This window comes from Pelophylax lessonae (genome assembly GCF_965119305.1).
Source record: "Pelophylax lessonae genome assembly, chromosome: 10".
NCBI classification, from domain to species: Eukaryota; Metazoa; Chordata; class Amphibia; order Anura; family Ranidae; genus Pelophylax; species Pelophylax lessonae.
In genome coordinates, this window is record NC_138777.1 from 190801121 (window position 1) to 190823021 (window position 21901).

The 21901-nt window shown below is 45.2% G+C and overlaps 1 protein-coding gene across 1 annotated transcript in view; it reads right to left on the reverse strand.

The window, feature by feature from the left end:
• Positions 1–21901, reverse strand: part of GAN (gigaxonin) — a 73760-nt gene that overhangs the window by 8242 nt on the left and 43617 nt on the right. The window contains exons 4-9 of the mRNA XM_082270742.1: positions 20894–21111; positions 20349–20470; positions 17269–17381; positions 14350–14499; positions 2493–2629; positions 2277–2405 (exon numbers count right to left, since the gene is read on the reverse strand). Coding sequence (XP_082126868.1) covers positions 2277–2405; positions 2493–2629; positions 14350–14499; positions 17269–17381; positions 20349–20470; positions 20894–21111 — 869 coding nt within the window. The remainder of the gene's footprint in view (positions 1–2276; positions 2406–2492; positions 2630–14349; positions 14500–17268; positions 17382–20348; positions 20471–20893; positions 21112–21901) is intronic.

The following is a 21901-nucleotide window of genomic DNA, read 5'->3' on the forward strand; positions in this document are numbered from 1 at the left end:
ACCAACACAGGGCTCTGGGCTGTGATTACACAGCACATCCCAGCCGTGAATCATTGGGTGGGACTTGCTGACAGGCTCCCGCTGTATACAATCACACCAGAAGCTAGGCACATGCATTCTAAACCCAGAAGAAGGTGGCAATGTACGGGCACATTAGTTTGCTAACAGCTGCCACTCGCTGCAGTACATGGCGGGCAGGCGGCAAGTGGTTACACTACAACCCCAAAATCTGCTCACATATTAGTGTACATCATACTGGACTCAAAAATGAGAACAAAACTGCATATCCAAATTTGCTGGTTCATGCCCAGGTATACTTTTATGTCTCTGTGGTAAGTATATTTCTTACAAAGGAAACTGAGGTGTGGAATATTCATTGCACTAATTAAAGCTAAACACCCATTTATGTTAAAACAGAGCTTGACCCATATAAACAGGTTACCCCGTGTGTGATATAATGTGGATAGATATTCCACCCCTTAACTGTATCTCCAAGACAAAAAAAACAATGTTGAAGCAACTCAAAATGGGACAAAGCAGAGGGCTTCCTGATGTTTTAAACAAAGGGCCAGTTTACTGTCCTTCAGACTTTAGAGCGCTGGGACTGTGGCCAGTTGAAAAAAATTCCTGTGTGTCAATGGGAATAAACAATGCCTCGGGCTTGGTGGTCGGGGGGTAAGAAAAATTGTGCCCCACTGTTGGTATCAATGGAAGGAATAGTGCCCCATCTTTGGTGTCAGTTGAAGGATTATGCTTGCTTTGTTTTTATGTCTTGTAAGTGCAATTGCTACAGGGGATGTGTATTTTGGGTAATAAAGGAGTTTTTTAGCCATGCAATATTGCCCTATGTGAATCATTATCTTCACATGTACCGCCTCTGAATCCTGGGAACTCCCTGTGGGTCCGCCACAAGTATTGATTCGATCAAGACCGATCAGGTGCCATTTGCTCTGGTGGAAATCCTGTGGAGATTGAAGGATCGTTTCTTAGCCTGAGATAGGCTTGTGTTACGGGCTCTTGTCTGACCAGATTTCTGGTGAGTGTTTCTTATAAGGGGGAGCACCTTGGTGAGGTGGAGGGTCCGGTGTGGTGAACATCAGAAGTATTCACTCACGGTTTCTGACTGTCGGGAGTGGACTGTATCGGGGCACGTTGCATGAATATACGAATATATGGACTTTATTCCCTTCCCAGTGGACTGCACTTTATTTGAGCGCTGCTAGTGTGTTTTAGTGCACTTTGATTGATTGTCACTATATATGCACCTTTTATTTATGTTATTCGATTTTATAGCAGAAGCTGATTTATATGCATTTGCTTGTATTTTAAATATTGTATTTTAAGGTACTTTTTTAGCGCCGGTTGAGCAGGTGTGTTAGTCCCTCGTTAAGCCTTGTCTTACTTGCTCCCTTTACATAGTTGAAGGATTATGCCTCACTGTTGGTATAAGAAAAGGTGCCTCACCATTGGTGTAAGTTGGAGAACAGTGGCTCACCCTAAGGGCTGGATAAAGGCAAGCAAGGGGCTGCAGCCCACTGGAATAAAGACTATGGTGATGTTGGAGGGGGGAAGGGGGGTTGTTTATTGGAAGTGCTTCCCAGTGAGTTCAGTCCACTGCAGAAATGCTGTTCAAAGCCTTGCTGGTCCACTTTTATTATTAAAAAAGAAAAAGTTCACACAGGGATTTCCACCATCAACACAAACATAAATGACATTCAGCTTTGTGGGGTTCTCTCTAGCAGTGCCGCTGCTCAGGCCTTTTGCCTTGGTCCTCCAGACCATATAACACAGCACCTCCGTGCTCCTGTACAAGCTCTGTACCTCAGCTGTTTTCCAGCTACTTGCATCTGTCACCAACCATGCAGACATACACCCTCTGGCTGCCCTATGCAGCCTCTGACTGCTGGGAAGGATTGGGGTCCTTCTGACCCCTATGTAGCAACTTCCTGTCTCCGAACTATTGTCAGGTCCTAGATTATAAAGGCTGTGAACACCTGCACACTCAGCCTGCTTCATTCTGGACACAGGATTGGAGACTCCTTCCCTGCCAAAGCACTTCAAAGTCTCAGAGTTCCAGACCCTGATTTGGAGATTACAAAACCTGGAGAAAGATGTAAAACACCTTTTTCGGCTCAAAACTGACATTCTGGAGTCCCTCACTCTGCCTATGTGCAAACCTTGTGTCACTTTCACTTATGTTTTCACAGTGGCAAGGCCTCGCACTGCCACAATACATATTGTAGATAGTAATTAGCAAGCTAAACATCAAAATGTACCTTTTAAAGTCATCATGGTAAAATTCGGATTTACAAGCCACCATTTCACTGTTTTGTTCATTTTCCCGACTTCTGACTCCACCAAAAACATAAAGTTCCATACCGACCCCACATGCTACCGCCCCAAACCTGCAGAGAAAATAGAAGTTAGAGAAAATGCAGTTAACAGGAAGAGTTTCTCCATAAAAAAAAAAAATCACAGACTTCTCTTCTCACCTTCTTTCTTTCAGGGGGCATATTGCTGTCCACTGCTGTGTTTTGGAATCATAACACTCAACGGACTCAAAAAGCTTTCCATACGATCCTCCTCCCATTGCATAGATTTTCTTCTTCATTGTGGCATAGCAGCCAATCTGTGATTAACCAACAAATGTCAAGTCAACACGTGGACTCTACAAATAAATGTGCAAACTTTTTTTTCCAAAATGCTTAGCCCAGGTCTGCAGCTAGCAGTTTAAAAAACTGTGTTCTGTAAAATAGATTAAAAAAAGTACCAAACAGTCCTTTAGTGCCGGCTCATACTTTGCAGGTCATTTAGGACTAGGCATAAAATAGATAGACTCAAAAAGGATAGGCTACCACACATCCTTGTTGAGATAATGGCTTGAGTGCAACCCTAAATTGAGGTACTGGCAAAAAAAAAAAAAACAGGTGCACTCCACGGGACTTAACAGCAAGTGGAGTATTCAACAAAGTATTTGTTGCTGTGGATGTAGTCCTTTTCCTAGAGGCAGCACCCACCTGGCAGGTAGAGGATCATAGTGCAAGGCACAAATAGTGTACCAAAACGCTTTTACATTGAGAAAACCAAGCAGTACTAGAGCAACACCTTGTGAGTTTATGAGTTTTTTCACATTTGTGGTGCCCTCTGAGGAGCGACCCACATTCAAAATGGATTTCAGAGGGGATTTAACCCTATAATGCCACACTTTCAAGTTGCAATTGCATGTGCTGCATGCGGTTGCGGTGCAGCCTCACTGAACTCAATGGGCCAATTTGACAAGCGGTACCGTTTTAAGATTTCTACAGACAGAGGTAGTAGAGGAATTGGCTTGGTTAAAGCTTAATAAAGCAATGGGTCCTGATGGTTTTCGTCCCGGAGTTCTAAGAGAACTTCAAGATATAGGTGTTGGACTATTAATTGATCTTTTTAATCAAATCTCTTCTAACAGGAGAAGTTCCCCATGACTGGCAGACAGCTAGCATTGTACCTATTCACAGGAAGGGAAGGTAGAAGCTGGCAATTATAGGCCATGAGTTTACCATCGGTTGTAGCCAAGTATATGGAATCACTCCTGAAAAAAAGGACCACTGATCACTTAAAAATACACGACTTGCTGGACCCAAAGCAAAATGGCTGCCTTGGTTCCTCACATGGCACCATCGCACTTTCCCCACTTCCCTTTCCCCACTTTTATGTTTTGTCTGTCCTTTTATTTGGAGTTTGTCACCTGCACTTTCACCTTTTTTCTTTATTTGCACAGACTGGAGTGTGTGGGTCCTCGGGCCCTGCCTTAAGTCTTGGGAGGGGGTGGATATGGCCTTTTGGCTTAGTTCGCCCTCTCCCATGGGGTCTCCCTTCGGGGGAGCCCTACTTAGTACTCGGTGGGGGCTGTTTCGGCAGTCCCCCTGAAGAACGGGGTCTGTCTGGTTTCGGCCAGACAGACCATGAGTACCTTATGTCCCTGTCAGGAGTCTTGCGCCCCGGGGGATTGAGGTTTCGGGTCCTACCTCTTCGGAGGGAAGACCATTCGATTTCGCACACCCTGTGCTTTTTTGTGTTCTCACCTTGTGTGTGTGCACTTTTTTATGCACCGGGTGGAGTCTTTTGAGTGTGTTGCACACGCTACGGGCTTTAAAAAAAAAAAAAAACTGCCTGTCTCCTGGAATCTCCTCCATGCTCCAGAGACTGTGCTGGGAGACGCAGCAAACCTGGCAATGGCACGTATTGATGTGCCATCCTGGAGGAGTTGGACTGCCTGTGCAACCTCTATAGGGTCCAGGTATCGCCTCATACTACCATTAATGACATGGACCCTGGCCAAAAGCAAAACTAGTGAAAAACAGACAAGGTGAGTAGGGAAAAAATGCCATTGGCCTCCACCTGTAAAATCATTCCTGTTTTGGATGTCTCATTGTTGCCTATCTAGCGCACCTGTTAATTTAATTAACATCAAAGCAGCTGAAACTGATTAACAACCCCCATTTGCTACTTATCTGACCAGATAGATATCCCAGGAATTTAATTGACTTGATGCTATACTTTGATTGAAAAAAGTGTTCCTTTAATTATTTTGAGCAGTGTATATGCCAGTTTGGTGGGTGTCTTATGTTCTTGTAGGAAGAGGATGTTCCTAGGCAGACTCCTAAGCATTGGCACATTCCAGTTGTATGGTGGCGATATATATCCCTGATGAAGATATTTTCAAAACGAGTTGGATTTCCCACTCCATATTCAAACGATTATTGAATCCTGTGTGATGTGCAGTGTTATATGGTAATGGGTATCACCACCGTTAAAGCAATTGCACTGTAATGTCCTAATCTATGCTTTTTTTAACGAGAGAGAGAAATCGAGAGAGAGAAAACGAGAGAGAGAAAACGAGAGAGAGAAAACGAGAGAGAGAACGAGAACAAGAGAGAGAACGAGAACGAGAGAGAGAACGAGAACGAGAGAGAGAACGAGAACGAGAGAGAGAACGAGAACGAGAGAGAGAACGAGAACGAGAGAGAGAACGAGAACGAGAGAGAGAGCGAGAACGAGAGAGAGTAGAGTCTATGCTCTTGGAGACGACGCTGGATTGAGATCAGGCAAGTATTGCGGGTGGGGTTGGAGGGAGCTGAAGATAACGGAATTTTTGTAAAATCTTACCTGTAAAATTCCTTTCTCTGAGTCCTCCGACAGTCGCCGCCTCTTCATATTCGTCACATATGGGGTATTAGACTTTGCTCCGAAGGAGTAGCTAGGCAACAGAATATGTTAACATTAAAGCTTTTAACATATCCCACCCTCAAGGGGTGGTCCCCTCAGTCAATACCCTCCTACTTCCTGCAACCATATCTCAGTTTTAGTGGAATAGCAGTAGAGTATACAACCAAACCCCAAAAGAGGGGCGGGGGCGGCGACTGTCGGAGGACTCAGAGAAAGGAATTTTACAGGTAAGATTTTACAAAAATTCCGTTTTCTCTTACGTCCTCCGACAGTCGTCGCCTCTTCATATTCGTCACATATGGGGACGTCCCAAAGCAGTGCAAACATGAGGGGTGGGAAACGCATCCGCGCCGAAAGGCAACGCAGTCTCCGCATCAAGGAAAGGAACCTTACCAAAGGAAGGAAACCAGCTGGGCAACAGCAAAAAACAAGTGCTCAACAGGAGCAACAACCCAGGAAAAGACAAAAAACCAGGGGATATAAAACTTATCCCAACAGCCAGGAGTCCCCAACAAGGGACCCTAGGGAACAGCCGCACTAAGAACCTTGCGGCCAAAGGAAGCATCCGCCGATGCCTGAACATCTACTTTGTAGAATTTTGTGAAAGTGTGCACGGTCGACCAGGTCGCCGCCTTACACACCTGGGCTACAGATGCCCCATGACGACAGGCCCAAGACGTACTCAGAGATCTAGTAGAGTGCGCCTTCACAGGCACAGGGGGAACCTTCCCCTGCAAAGCATAGGCCTGTTCAATGGTCTGCCTGATCCATTTGGCGATGGTAGAGGCCGAAGCCGCCATGCCCTTCCGAGGACCCTCTGGAAGAACAAACAAGGAGTCCGTCTTTCGAAAAGACTCAGTCGATTTAAGGTAAACCCTTATCGCCCGAACAACATCCAGAGAGTGCAATCTCACCTCCTTTGGATGTTTAGGCTTCGCGCACAACGAAGGCAAGACAATATCCTCATTAAGATGGAATTCCGAAACTCGTTTCGGAAGAAACGAAGGATTAGGTCGCAAGACCACCTTATCCAAATGAATAACCAGGTACGGAGACTTGCAGGACAAAGCCGCCAGCTCCGACACTCTGCGAGCCGAAGTGATCGCCACCAAAAAGGCGACCTTTTTGGACAACATAGACAACGAGATCTCCCTGATCTGTTCAAAAGGAGCACGTTGTAACACAGATAGAACAAGATTCAAGTCCCAAGGGGGCAGAGGATCCCGCCTAGGGGGAACCAGATGCCGCACACCCTGAATAAAGGTGCCAACCAATGGGTTGGAAGCCACGGGATGTTGAAACAGAACGGCCAGAGCAGACACCTGACCCTTTATCGTAGCCAGCGCCAAACGCTGATCAACACCCGTTTGAAGGAAAGACAGCACACGGGACACCGAGTACGTGCGGGGTGAAAACCCCCTGGACTCACACCAGGCAAAATAGGCCTTCCAAGTACGGTAATAAACCTTCCCTGAGGAAGACTTCCTCGCGTTGATTAAAGTATGAACGACCTCTGGAGAGAGACCCCTCTCCTTCAGGACCTCGGTCTCAACAGCCAGGCCGTCAAAGCCAGCGACTGTAAAGCAGGATGGTATATCGGTCCTTGAGACAGTAGATCGTCTCGAAGAGGCAGACGCCACGGGGCGTCGACCGCCAGATTCACGAGGTCTGCGTACCAGGACCGGCGAGGCCAGTCCGGTGCCACAAGAATCACTGTGTTGCGTTCCGAGTGTAACCTGCGAAGGAACCTGGACAGCAACTGAATCGGTGGAAATGCGTACATCAGCCTGTACTGATGCCACGGGCCACTAACGCGTCCGACGCGTCTGCCCGAGGGTCGCGCGTCCTTGCCACGAACCTCTTCACCTTGTTGAGGCGAGACGCGAACAGGTCCACATCTGGAAGACCCCACTTCGCGCACAACATCTGGAAGACAGCCGGGTGGAGAGACCATTCCCCCTGATCCAGGGTCTGGCGACTCAGATAGTCCGCCTGCCAGTTCTCCACTCCCGGAATGTGAACTGCCGTTATCGCCGGGACATGAGTCTCGGCCCAAGACAGAATGTCGGCCACTTCTCGAGCCGCTCGGGCACTCCTGGTGCCCCCTTGGTGGTTGATGTAGGCCACCGCCGTGGCATTGTCCGTCTGCACCCGAACCGGGCAACCCTGCAGCCGGTCCGTCCAGCGATGAAGACAGAGACTTATCGCACGCAATTCCAGAATGTTGATCGGAAGGGAAGACTCCCCCTCCGACCAAGTCCCCTGGGCGGACAGAACGCCCAGAACTCCACCCCAGCCCGACAGGCTGGCATCCGTGGTGATTACCGTCCACGAGATCGGACGAAACGACTTGCCCCCGGACACCAACGGGGACTGGAGCCACCACAGAAGGTTTCCTCTGGTGCGATGACTCAATGAGATTTGAAGATCCAGAGATTGAGGTCGCCCGTCCCACCTGGACAGGATCTCCGCTTGGAGACCCCGCGTGTGAAACTGGGCGAAAGGAATCGCCTCGAAGGCCGAGACCATCAATCCCAGACATCTCATACACGTCCGCAGAGACGAGTGCGGAACGTCCCTGAGGGACCTGACTTCCTCCCGGAGAGTCCTGAGTTTGTCTTCCGGCAGGAAGACCTTCGCCTGCACCGAGTCCAGAATCATTCCCAGATAGGGGAGACGAACCGACGGACTCAGTGTCGACTTTGGAAAATTTATCGTCCAACCAAACTCCTGCAGAGTTTGCATCGTGACAGACAGGTCCTTCTCCAGACCCTGGCTGGTCGCAGACCGAACCAGAATGTCGTCCAGATACCCCAGGACAGAAACGCCCTGGGCCCTCAATAATGCCAGAACCGGTGCAAGCACCTTGGTGAAGACCCGCGGAGCCGAGGCGAGACCAAAGGGCAACGCCACGAACTGGTAGTGATCCTCCGCAATGGCAAATCGAAGGTATCTCTGATGACCCTCGAAAATGGGGATGTGAAGATACGCATCCTTCAAATCGATGGAGGCCATGAATTCCCCCGGAACCAGGGCAGCCACCACCGACCGCAGGGATTCCATGCGGAACTTGCGAACCCGCACAGAGCGGTTCAGAGCCTTCAAGTCCAGAATCGGACGAACCTTGCCCTCCTTTCTGGGCACGGTGAACAGATTGGAATAAAACCCCCGAAACCTGTCCCGATGAGGCACCGGAACCACCACTCCCTGAGCCCTCAGGTCCTGCACCGCCAGGTGCAGGTCCCGCAAGCGCTCTGGAGACAGTTGAAGATTTGAGGGAAAAAATCTGCTCTCCGGCCGAGAGAGAAACTCGATCTTGTAACCAGATCGAACGATTTCCTGAACCCATCTGTCCCACACACGGGCCAACCAGGGCTGAAGAAAACCGAGCAAGCGTCCCCCCACCCCAAAACTGGGTGAGGGCGCCCCTTCAGGCCGAACTGTTATGGGCTGCAGATCCGGATTGGCCGGACTTCTGTTTACCAGACCAGGGCTTCTTCTGAGAGCCTTGACCTTTGAACGGTTTGCCCTTGTAGTGCGGCCGAAAGGCACGAAAGGACCCCTGAGGGGGCCGAATATTAGCATGCTTCTTCCCAGAAGCCCCCTTAGCCTTGGGGAAATGGGGCAAGAGAGTGCTCTTACCCCCGGTGATCCCCTTAATCAACACATCCAGGGACTCCCCAAAAAGGCGAGACCCATCATAAGGTAGATTGGCTAAGGTCTTACGTGAAGATTGGTCCACCGACCAACATTTTAACCAAACCAGGCGGCGAGACAACACCGCCACGCTGTGCACACGTGCAGCCAACGGAACCAGGTCCAGGTCCGCATCACACAGATACATGACACCCTGGTGGATTTGATCCACCATATCCAGGGTCGCCGGCGAGGCCGAGTCGGCCACTAGGACGCGCCTAAGCATCTGCGTCCAACTTGCGATCGCCTGGGCCGCCATGAGAGAAGCAAACAGAGCCTTAAGCATAGAACCCGTAACAGAATAAGTATGACGGGCAAGAGACTCCAGTCTCCTATCCGTGGCATCACGGAAAACAGGGGAATCCTCTGCAGGAATCGCAGTGGCTTTGTTCAAAACCGCAATTGCGTGATCCACTGGTGGAGGCACACACCACCTTTCATCAGTGGAAGGCGAAAAAGGATAACGCAGCTTGAATCTACTTGGTAACGCAAAAGGTTTGCGCAGATTGCGCCACTGATCCTTAACAGCGCGCTGAAAATCATCATTGCAGGGAAAAACCTGCGGCGTCCTGCGTTTCCTCTGCGTCCCATAAGCCGCCAAGGCAGCGGGGGGACACACTTCGTCCTGCAAACGCAGCGTTTGCTTAATGGAAGCAATCAACTCATCCATGATTGCAAGCTCTTCAGGCGAGCCAGGGGGAGAATTATCAACCCCCTCAACTTCAGCCTCCACCTCAGACCCCACTAGATCAAGAGAGGAGCGGGACCCCGATAAGGAGGCCCCCGCCATAACAGCCCCATCACCTTCACCCTCAGAATCAGAGGAAAGAGCAACTCTGGGCCTTTTAGTAGATTGAGCAGCCACCAGCATCTGCACCTGAGCAGCAAGGCCAGCCACAATAGTGGCTAAATCCCCCCCTGGGGGGGGAAACAGTGGTCCCCTGGCTTTCCACCAATACTGTAGGAAATTTGCCCTCCTGAGAATCCATTGCCCCTGTAATGCCAGACAACCAAGGGTTAACTGCCCCTTTTAAGCAAGCGCGGCAAGCGCAGCCCACCGCACCACACTCAAGCACAATGAGACCCCCACAGGGAATATGCAAACTGAACACAGGCAATGGATAGCAAGAACAGAAGGATAAAACCTGAGGAGACCCTCGACGCTGCTGCTGCCTCGATCGGTGTTCCTGGAAAGAGGAAGTGATGCTGCCAGGGCGCTCTATGTAAGCCTATGGAGGCTACAAGAAAATGGCCGCCATGCATGTAAAACATGCGGCCGGAGCGAGTGTAGGCAAAATGGCGTCGTTTGGCGCCGAAACCGCCGCTCCACAGTGCATTAAAACACACATTACATTCCAATATCAGAATACATGTCAGATCGCCGCAGCGATCGCTGTATATGCCCAAACATGCCCAAAAAAACATGCCCCACAGCACACAGCTTCTCACACTGACCAGTCTGACACACACAGTGTCATACAGCTCCCCCCCCCCCCCCTTGCAGCCCACAGCATGCAGCCGAGAGATAGGGAGACAAGCAGTGTGAATAGAGGCAGGTTACACAGTCCCAGACTGACACCCCCCCAGACAGACAGGTCCCCACATAAATACACTTACCTCACATGGCGTGGGGGACCCGCACAGGCGAACAAGCCGCTGCACATGAGGCAGGGAGAGTCGCATTCAAGACGCACACAAGGGGGGTTAAGAAACCGCACAGCGTCCAGTGAGGTAGCCACCTCACCAATCATCCCTGCACCGAACAGGGATGGGTCGTTCACTGTGCCAGGAGCGTTACCTGGCTGAACGCTCGATGGCAGACTGGGAAGCCACTGACCCACGACCTGCGACCAGGGGGATCAGCCCGAGACCCAGTCCGCATGATCCTCTTCATCCGAAGAACTAACTAACGCTGACAAAATAACAGCTAGTAAAGGTAGAGAGAAAAACTCAAACAAAATTTTAAAAAGAAGAAAGAGTCTGGGACAGAAAGTCCCAGCACAGAGAGAGCCAGCCACTCCTGACAAGCTAGACATTAAAACTGAGATATGGTTGCAGGAAGTAGGAGGGTATTGACTGAGGGGACCACCCCTTGAGGGTGGGATATGTTAAAAGCTTTAATGTTAACATATTCTGTTGCCTAGCTACTCCTTCGGAGCAAAGTCTAATACCCCATATGTGACGAATATGAAGAGGCGGCGACTGTCGGAGGACGTAAGAGAAAGAACGTTTTTACCTCAAAGTGGTAGCAAAGTCCTCTTATTTATTTTATCTACAGGTAAGCCTTATTATAGGCTTACCTGTAAGTAAAAATCACAATCTCCTAAACCTGTACCGTTTAGGAGATATTCGCCCAGGATGCAGCCGATGAATTCACCGATGCATTCGCTCTGAAGGCCTGGCGACAAGGTGCTCTGAAGGCCCGGCATACTGTGCCATAACTTCAGAGCACCGTGTCGTAACCAAGGGCTTCTGAGTCCATGCACAGGACTGACGTCATTGCAGCTCTGGCCACTTACACAGCCGGAGTCTGCGAACCTGTAAGGAAGACCGGGGGAAGATGGAAGCCCTCTCAGCGGTGACAGTGTGCCGCTGGAGGGCTTAGTTTTAGGGTAAGTATTTCAAAATGTGCTAGTATGCAATGCATACTAACACATTATGCATATGTGCTATGCATACTAGCACATTATGCTGTTATTTTGCAAAGGAAAGTTTTTTTTTGTTATTGCAGCAGTTTACTTCCGCTTTAATACAGAGGATGCATTAAGGTACAAATGCCTTAAGTCTGTACAACCACTTTAGGTAGACCAGTAAACTGACAACCAAGCCTAAAGCATTTTATTCAATAATAACACAGCCCAGAAACAGGAGAGTTGCCCCGCTAACGTCCCCAATTTTAATGGATTTCCAAAGTTTGACATTTTTCATGCTGGAAGTGCCGCAACCTTCTCTTCTTTTGTTTAGAACACATCCCAACCTTCAAAAAAACGTCTGCAGTCACAAAAAAAAAATAAAAATCAGAGCGGATGTGCAGTGGTGTGAATGAATAAACTACAAGTCCGGTCTTCCACCGTGGCAGACAGCTTGTAATTCTCAATGGAGTACAAATGTGCTGATCAGCAAACACGTAGTTTGACACTTCCTCCAGATTTCTAACTAAAAGCCCTTACACCGAGGTAAATGCAGAAAGTTGGAGGACGCGTCTGACGTTACACCCATTGATTGCGAGTGCAATGCTTTGCAGGCTCATGTGGGGAAAAAAAAAAATTATAAATGCACATTTTTATTTTTGCAAATGTGCATTTATGTGCATAAAGGTGAGCTTAGCCTTTAAAGTTATGTAAAGTATTGTAGATATTTTTAAGAACCGCTTCACTGTCTGTGCCTGCCCTCTTCATGAACACTATAAAAAAAAAGTGTTTAAAATCAGAAAATGTTGAATTAAACGTAAATGCATGCACGGACATCCTTAGCGGTGTCCTGCTCCGTTGAGGTTTTGGCTGCACACTGCAGAGTATCTTCCCTAGGGCTTGGTTGTCAGGCGTTCTTTCAAAAGCTGCCATTGCTATTCAAAACACAAAAGGCATGCATTAAAAATGGCAAATGCAGCGTTTGCCAAGAGAAGCTGTGTCTGACCCACTTTGCTAGTTCAAGCGCACCTCAATTGGAACATGCTGCATCCAAAGAAATGCAGTGCAGCGCAATGCAAAGCAGGTGATACGCAGCCTCTGACCTGTCATGTGTACTAATTACTGTCAATGATTTGACAACAGATTTTAATTTACCTGTGTTTGGTGTGTGTAATCCAAACGCACATCAAACACATGAAAACACCCATCAACACCCTTTAAAATGCTCTCCCACTCCTCCCACATATGCATATGGTGATCCCCCATTTAGGCCAATAAAAAGTTTGTACACCACTCATCCTGACTAAAAAGCGCACTTGCTCTTTAGTAACTAGATAATTTAAATAATAAATATGCTTCACATAATGTTACCATGCTGATGCAGAACGTCCCGTGTGCGTTTCTTTTTTTGAGATACTAAAATTCTGCAAGTCCTGGCTTTGTTTGGAGTCCAAGTGCCAAACCAAAGTCTTTTGCCAAGTTACATATTATGCACCACACCTTTGTGCTCACCTTTATTGACTGACTCACTAATCTTTCCTAAATACCTTTTTGAAAAAGATTAATTGAAAAAAAAAAAAAAAGAAGATGCTTTAGCATGCCTGAAAGGGAAGACTAGGAACCAAACCAGGCTGTATTGTCCATAGAAGACACACCTAAGTTGCCTTTTCTTATAAAAAGAAGTAAACGGTGGATGCCATATGAAATGGATCTGCGAATAGACAACTGCAAGTCCCATCTGCTACAGAAGGACAGTTTGTTTTCAATGGCGCACAAGTGGAATGACATTACTATACTTGTAGTCCATTGTTTACTTCCTCCTGCTCCTTAACTAAAAGGTCTGTATCTCTGTATGAACCTAGGGCTGGAGAAAGTTTGCAGGAGCCTGTGCACTGCACCCGTGACCTGCTGATTGTGGTTGCAATGCTTTGCAGGCTCTAAAGCATCCAAATTAATGCACATTTTTACTTTATGCAATATGGCTGAATGTATTTAATTTTTTTCACAAAAAGGTAGAATATGCCTCTGAAATTTCTGCAACAAAATCCCTGTGCCCATGTTCTCAGACCCACTCACCTTGCAGAGCCAATATGAGGGAGCTTCCTCGTCTATTTTATTTATGGATTTTTCCTGCCCTGCTATACTATTTTCTTACTGTTCCTGGATGCAGGTTAAAGAATATGTAAACCCAACATTTAAATTTCCCAATATGTGCCTGCTGTAACATTTACTTGTATGAAAAAGTATCCTGTTCTCTTTGTATTGCTTCCGTTGTGTGAAATCCCTGGTGTTACTGTCAGTCCCTCTGTTTTCTTATTAAAAACAGACCACACTAAGCAGAACACAGCGTGGTCAGTTTTATGGGCTGTGCTCAGCCTGCTTTCCTCCAATGATCAGATTTGTCCTCACCCCCCCCCCCCCCCCCAACAGCTATTAACTGGGAAGATCATTTTACTGCTCTCTTTCTCCTCCCCCAGCTCTTATGCACCGAGAAAAGGAGGTAATGTGATCAGAATAAAAACAAAAAGTATTTTTAATTTTTTTTTTTATATATCTTTACACATTTTAAACTGTTTGCCTCTCATTTCTATTTTAAACTGAAAGGGCTGTTTTACAAAGTGAGGCTTTACAATCACATTAAATCTTACGTTGCACCTATTTTTTGTGCCTGCAGAACAAATCTGCTTATTGCTTAAAATTTAAAATAGTGTACATCAAATCATCTAGAATGGGATAAATAAAAAAACATGCCAAATAATTAGTTAAGCATATAAAAGACATACCTTTCTCACCATAGTAAGCATATCAGACATACCTTTCGCACCATAGTCATATTTTGCTGCTTGCTCCAGGTTTTCGTACAGGTGTCATAGGACTCCATAGAGATTAACTCGCGATCCCCATCCTCTCCTCCCAGAACATAGATTACACCATCAATTTCTACAACACCAAAACTGTGCCTTTCCTATTGGAACAGACATAATTATTACTTACTATTGTCTTTATACTGCCAGATCAGTAAACTGTTATGCAAGTATAATAAATGTTCTGCACTTAGGCTCTGCTCACACGAGTGTGACTTGTCATGCAACTTTGGATAAAATCGCATGAAAAGTCACAGCCCACGAATTTTAATGGCACCCGTTCCGATCTGTGCAACTTTGATGCGACTTGAGTGGCAGAGAGTGTAAAGTTGTATCAAAGTCGCACTGGAAATCGAGCAACTATGGAGTTGCACTAGTGTGAACTGAGCCTTAGTGGAAAAAAACTTAGTAGTCCAAGAAGGGAGCAAATCAGAGCAAGGATCAAAGATTCTCATTTCCTGGACCCAGGAATGTTTTGGGAGCAAGTCTACTGGCTTGTGATTACATTACAGAACGCAAATCAAAAATTATTTCATATATATTATACAACATATCAAAGAACACATTTGAAACAAAAAAGTGTTACTATACCCACAACAGTAAAAACAAACAGTCTGTATATGCAGTAAAGCATGCTGAAACCTAAGGGGTTAATCCTCTGCAGTGTTTAAAAAAGAGACTGTTTGACCCTGCCTTCTCTGATCCTCCTCTTCTTCCACTGTCCCCAAGCCAATCCTGACAGAACAGAGCCTTGGAGTCACTTTGCACATGCTCAGTTTGGTGTGTATTGCAAGAGTTTTTTTTCCTTGGATGTGCATGTAAATTAAAGCAAAGCCTCTAGTACAGTTGGAATATTATGCAATAAGGGGGTACCTTCATCCTAATAATAGAACAAACAAAAGGAGACAATACCCCTAATAGTCTGCAAGGGGAAGGGAAACTGGGCTATCTCGGTACCCTAAGCAAAAACACCCATAAGGTAAAATACATTTTATTTATGCAAGAGTAAAAAGACAAAAAATTATCCACATACAGAAAAGACAACAATTTAAATTGACATAGAATAATATTAAAAAGGTCTATACATATGTTGCACTGACACTTGATAAACTCCAAAATGGATATAGGAGATACAATAGGTCCTCAGTGAAGATAAAACCGCTCCTCTACATTTGACGGAAATCTAATGCTTATATCATACTTCATTGTTGTATTACTTTGATATTACGTGCAAATTTTTATCTTTATTTCCAGACCCTCTGTAAATGTATTCCCCCTGAAGAAGCGGTAGATAACGTATTTTATCTTATGCATACTTTTGCTTAGGGCAGTGGTCCTCAACCCTGGCCTACAGGGCCCACTAACAGGCCAGATTTACAAGATAACTGAAATACATCCCAGGTGATATAATTTGCTGCTCAGTGGTTGCAGTATTCTAGTCTGCATCTCCCCAAGGTAATACTTAAAATCTGGCCTGTTAGTGGGCCCTGAGGACCAGAGTTGAGGACCACTGGCTTAGGGTACCGAGATAGACCATGTTCCCTTCCCCCCTTGGAAGCTATTATGGGTATTGTCTCCTTTTATTTATTTGTTCTTGGATGTGCATGTGATCATCTTAGAAATAGCAATGCTGGATTAATGGCCTTGTACATATACTGCGGCGGTCAGCCCCGGCCAGGCAAAGTGACGTATCGGTACGTCACTAGCCTGTCACTTGATTGTGAGCCAATAGCGGGTGGGCGCGTGCCCGCGGAGGCGCGATCGTCTGCCGTGAAGGGAGAAAGGCAGGCGGCTAATGTAAACAAGCCGCCTGTCATTCTCCCCTGTGTAAGAATAGTGATCATACGGTTCTACTATGTAGGACCGTTGATCACTGTTCCTACACCAGTAGCCATGTCCAATCACAGTTAGAAGCACGCCCCTAGGGACACACTTAACCCCTCCTTCCCCAATAAAGTTAACAACTTCCCTGCCAGTGTCATTTTGCAGTAACAGTGCATATATATAGCACTGATTACTGTAGTAATGTCACTGGTAACCCCAAAAGTGTCAAAAATGTCAGTCAAGGGTCCGATCTGTCTTCCGCAATGTCGCAGGACCGCAAAAAAAAAAAAAAATCTCAGATCGCCGCCATTACGTGTTAAAAAAAAAAACACCAAAAATGACAGAAATCTTTCCCTTAGTAAACGCAATAACTTTTGCGCAAACCAATCAAAATACGCTTTTTGTGATTTTTTTTTACCAAACATATGTAGCATAAAACAAATTGTCTGAAAATGTAAAAAAATTTTGATTTTTACATTTTTTTTGGGGAATTTCATATAAAAAATTTGAAAAATATTGTTATTTTTGCAAAATTGACGCTCTTTTTTGGTTTATAGCGCAAAAAGTAAAAATCGCACAGGTGATCAAATACCACCAAAAGAAAGCTCTGTTTGTGGGAAAAAAATGACGTCAAATTCGTTTTGGTACAGCGTCACGCGACCGCGCAATTGTCCGTTAAAGTCACGCAGTGCCGAATCGCAAAAAAAACCCTGGTCAGGAAGGGGGTAAAATCTTCCGGGGCTTAAGTGGTTAATGGATTTCTGGTTATGGGCTACTTGGGGTACTGGGCTGGCAAATGGACAACCAAAATGGGTCTCTTTACCAAAACAGTACAAGATAGTACAGTGCAAGATATCACAGATACAGCAGTACTGCCTTCTCAATCACAGTCCTACGCCATCCTAAATCCACAAGAGGGCTTTGGGTAGAGCTGATTTTTTTAGTGACAAAATATTTCTGTTAATAGAAGGTTTAACATGTTCTTTTCAATCAGAGAAATCCTGATAATGTTCTGGTAGCATTAGCAATTCTAATTAATAGGTTACCTCAAGCATAGGTGGTAGTGGGCTCCAGGCATTGGCATCTGGATCATACTGCTCCCCAGAACTCAGAGTATCGCCGTTTTCATTCTGTCCCCCAAGAACAAACAAGAAACCCTCTGCCAACACAAAAGCAAAACACACCTCAGCATATACTTGGCATCGACTCTTATGGCTTTAAAGTGGTTCTAAAGGCTCAAAGTTTTTTTTACCTTTATGAATCCTATGCATGAAGGTAAAAAAAAAAAAAAAAAAAAAAAAAAAAACACACCTCTGTGCAGCAGCCCCCCTAATACTAACCTGTAAAAAAAACATCCAGCAATGTGCATGAGAGTTTCAGCTCCCTGGGGACTCTCCCTCCTCACTGGCTGAGACACAAGCTAGAGCCATTGGCTCCGAATGCTGTCAATCACAGCCAATGAGGAGAGAAAGGGGATGCAGCTGACCCATGCCTGTGTGTGAATGGACAGGCAGAGCAGCGGCTCGGGAGCGAGCCTACTTGGATGCACTTGACAGGAGGGAGGGTCTGAGAGTGCCAATGGGGGACCTGAGAAGAGAAAGATTGGGGCTGCTCTGTGCAAAATCTACTATAATAATAATAATACATAAGTGTTTGGAAAACATACACTACAACAATATATATATAATAATGGGAAAAAATGAGGTGTCAAAGAGCTCAGCTGAGATATACTACTACTCTACTATGGGCAGATGATATAACTGGAGCACAGATATATATATATATATAAAATAAAAAATAAAAGGGGGGTGGGGGGTTACCCTCTCTACTTATCCTAGTGACCACTGCAAATGGGAGAGAGAATGATGGCAAACCCAAAATGTACAGTTGTCACTGAACCATGGATAGAGGAGGAATCATTCAATGAGGATACCTGTTTTGTGGACTACTATATCAGAAAAGTTTTCCTCTCCCTTTGAATTGTTTCTCTGGGAGGAGAAACAAAGGGAAATCTTCCCCAAAAAAGGACAAGGCAAACCCTTCCACCGCTAGGGTTCTTACTATTCTATTAAAAAGAGAAGTTCACATTTTAGGAAAAAAATATAAATGCAAACATTTTTGCATGGAAAAAAAGTGCAGTTATTTTTTCCCACAGGAGCCCGCAAAGCACTGCACCCGTGAACAGTGGTGCAATGCCAGGATCCTTGTGAGTGAACTATGGAGGGTGCTCATCAATGCCCTTGCAGTTCATTGAGAACTTCAAGCCGTCAGCCGCAATAGATGACAGTATTTGTTGTTCGCTTATTCCCTGTGAATGAATAACGCAGTCGTGTGGGTGGACCCTGCATGTCCACCGTGTTCTCAAAATGTGACAGCGGGTGAGGGGAGAAGAGCCCCCACATGCTGTCATAGGGAAGGGGGCAGGTCTGGAGTATGTTACACCTGAATGATGGGTGTAACATGCTCTGAAAAATTAACCCATTCTTTAACATTTTGAAAAAATTATGGCTTCAGATAGATTTATAAGAAAACACCTAATTAGGATCTGCACATAAATAGTGCAGAAGAGGCAGAGTTTAGGGTGGGGCTAAATGTATATAAAACACAATGATATAAATGTTGCAGCTTTTGCAACCTAGTCAGAGGGCAACCCTCAATATCACATAAAAGCACACAAATCAATTAGGCCCCTTTCACACTTGTGCGACTTGTCATGCGATTTTGGACTGCAAAATCGCATGACAAGTCGTTCTCCATTATTTCCAATGAGACCCATTCATATCTGTGCGACTTGAAGTCGCACCGACTTCAAAGTACTCCCTGCACTACTTTTGTCATGATTTTGATGCGTTTTGAGGAAAAGACTTTATAAGCCCAGTCAAACTCGTATCAAAATTGCGGCAAAAAGTCGAGTCAAAATCGCGGTGAAGTGGCACAAGTGTGAAAGGGGCCTTACTGGGAGAACTGGTAGGATCGTATACTTGCTTTTTGTAGATGGAACAGTGAATCCACAAGTAGTAACATTGTATCCAGTTCCGGAGTAGCAACAACTCAAGATAGATTATATATATATATATATATATATATATATATTAAACAATGTATTCTTTGTTACAGGCTGCAGGCACAGGTGATTACCCATGGATGGTAGAATCATCCATATAAACTGCTCATCTCCAGCTGCTGTGCATGTGTGGATGACAATACCACTTATAGGTAATCACCCCATGCCAGCATATTTCTGTAGCAGATGCATTGTTTTACAACATGCCTTGAGTTGTTTCAGCTTTGTGAGTCTGGCCAAAGACAGATTGAAATCCGTCTAGTTCAGCAGGAATCAGTCAAATTTCGATCCATCTATAGGCAGGCTGGTTATACTGTAGTCGATCCATCAATCAGCCTGTTGGGCTTATTGATGCGATCACTGGCAGCGGCTATAGCTGCCAGCAGTGATCATTGTATTCTGATGGCTAGGACTGCGGGGGGTGATTCAACCATCAACACTGACTATGTACCATCTTCCTTAGAAGTTAATGTTGCTCAAGATTGGCCAAATGCTACCAACTACCACTGTATATACCACAGCCAAAACTTGTATTAGTCAGTCTCATCTCAGAGCTGCCATCATGCACACGTCTTATTCTGATCATCTGTGCCAAGTCAGGAAAGCAGGCAGGACTCCTTGGCGAAAAGGCATCTATTTTTGTTAAATTTTCTAATATTACATTTTTCATCTGGATCTGTCATTTTATTAAATGTTATACCTACTAGTATTTGTGTGATCTCTCTTTGCACATCTTGAATAAAAGCCTAATGCCCCATACACACGTGCAGATTATCTGCAGACTTTTGTCTGCAGACTTACCAAAACCATATAATATGAGGTCAAACCTAAACACTTTCAATTTGTATGCAATCCGGCAGGCCCTTGCACTACATAGAAAAGGTAAGTCTGCAGACAAAAGTCTGCAGATAATCTGCACGTGTGTACGGGGCATTAGAATGTAAACTATCATCTAACTGTGATACAACACTGTTGATGGGGAAATTGAGCAATTTTCTTTCCATCATCCTTTCCCTCTAGCTATACTTTAAAAAACAAACTTGCATCAATAAGGAGACCTACCTGCAGATAAAACCCCATGATTGATTCTTGGTAGGCTTAGAGGCGCCAGCTCAATCCATAGTTGTCTGTTCCGATCATATAGAGGGCACATACAACGGACATTGGCCAATGGCTTCCGAGACCTTAAAGAACAGATATTTATATTATTTATCCTGTACTTTCCTGTAATTATGCATTACCTCTTCATTGGCAATTTGCTTAAAATGGAGGAATCTCCAGAGAATTCACAAAAAAAAAAGAAATAAAAATTCCACCTTTCCAGCATTTTCCAAAAAAAACAAAAAACAAAAAGATATAATAAAATATTTACAAAAATGTGAGGAGTGTACTTTTGTGATATACTGTAAATGAGCAAACATGCAAAAATTACAGACTATACCTTGAAACAAAGTTTTTAACAATAACACACATTGATAAAGAAGCATCTTTTTATATGTGTATCTAAAACTATTCCCAAAAATCAAATAAAGGAAAGCTGTAGCATTTATTGGAGGGGGCTCAATATTAATCAATCAATCGACTTATTGCACAGAAGCGTCACCTACACTCGTTCCTCTCCACCTGCTGTCACAATACACTCCGAATAGCCTCTGGGCTTGAAGGAGGCCAGGACAGCCTCTCCTTGCTGAGGCTGGCTCAGGGGAATGTTGTTGCACTCTCGGACCATTTCTCGTACCAGTGGTTCATTCAGCATTTGTTCACGGAGGTAGCTGGAGTCTAAACCACTCACCCACAAGGCCGAGCTTACATCCCTCATGTAAACCTGAAGGAACAAAAAGAAATTCTGTTAAGGTAAGGTACTTTATTGACAAAGAAAGTCACAGCAAAAGTAACATTAGCCACCTGCAAAGTTTATAAACTGTTTCTATTTAAAAAGACTAAAGTGGGGTACACACTAGTAGAAAATTTGCCGAAAATCTGTACGATTTTCAGCTAGTGTGTACACAACTTTCAGCAGCCGATGCCGTCATTTTCAACGAAAAAAAAACGGAGGGACAAACACCAAAATTTTTATCGTCCATCCCCAGACGACCAATTTTCGTTTAATGTGTATGCAATACGTCCGTGAAAAATCGGATACGAAAGACCGCGCATGATCTGAAGTTGCTGACGACCCAGGAAGTCTAAGAACAAATGTCCCAAAAAAAAAAAAAAATCGGGCGAGAAATTTCGTGAACATTTATGCACTGTCAACTAAAAACGGTAATGAACGCTGAGCAAGAGAAAGAAAAAAATCGGAGAATATTTCGTCTGATTTCCGTCAAGTGTGTACGGGCCTTTAGGAGGCTTGGGGCACCTGCTTCAAAAGTAAAAACAGTCTGTATATGCAGTAAAGCATACTGGCTATACTCTCTTTGGAACCTATAGGGTTAGTCTGCTGCATTGTGTAAAAAAAGACGGTTTTATCTGGTCTTCTGATCCTCCCTTTCTTCCACTGCCCTCAATCCATCTACTGACAGTACAGAGCGCCTTGGGAACACTCTGCACATGCTCAGTTCGGTGTGTTTTCCTAGAGAGTTGTTTTTATTTTGGGGGGGGGGGGGGTGTGCATG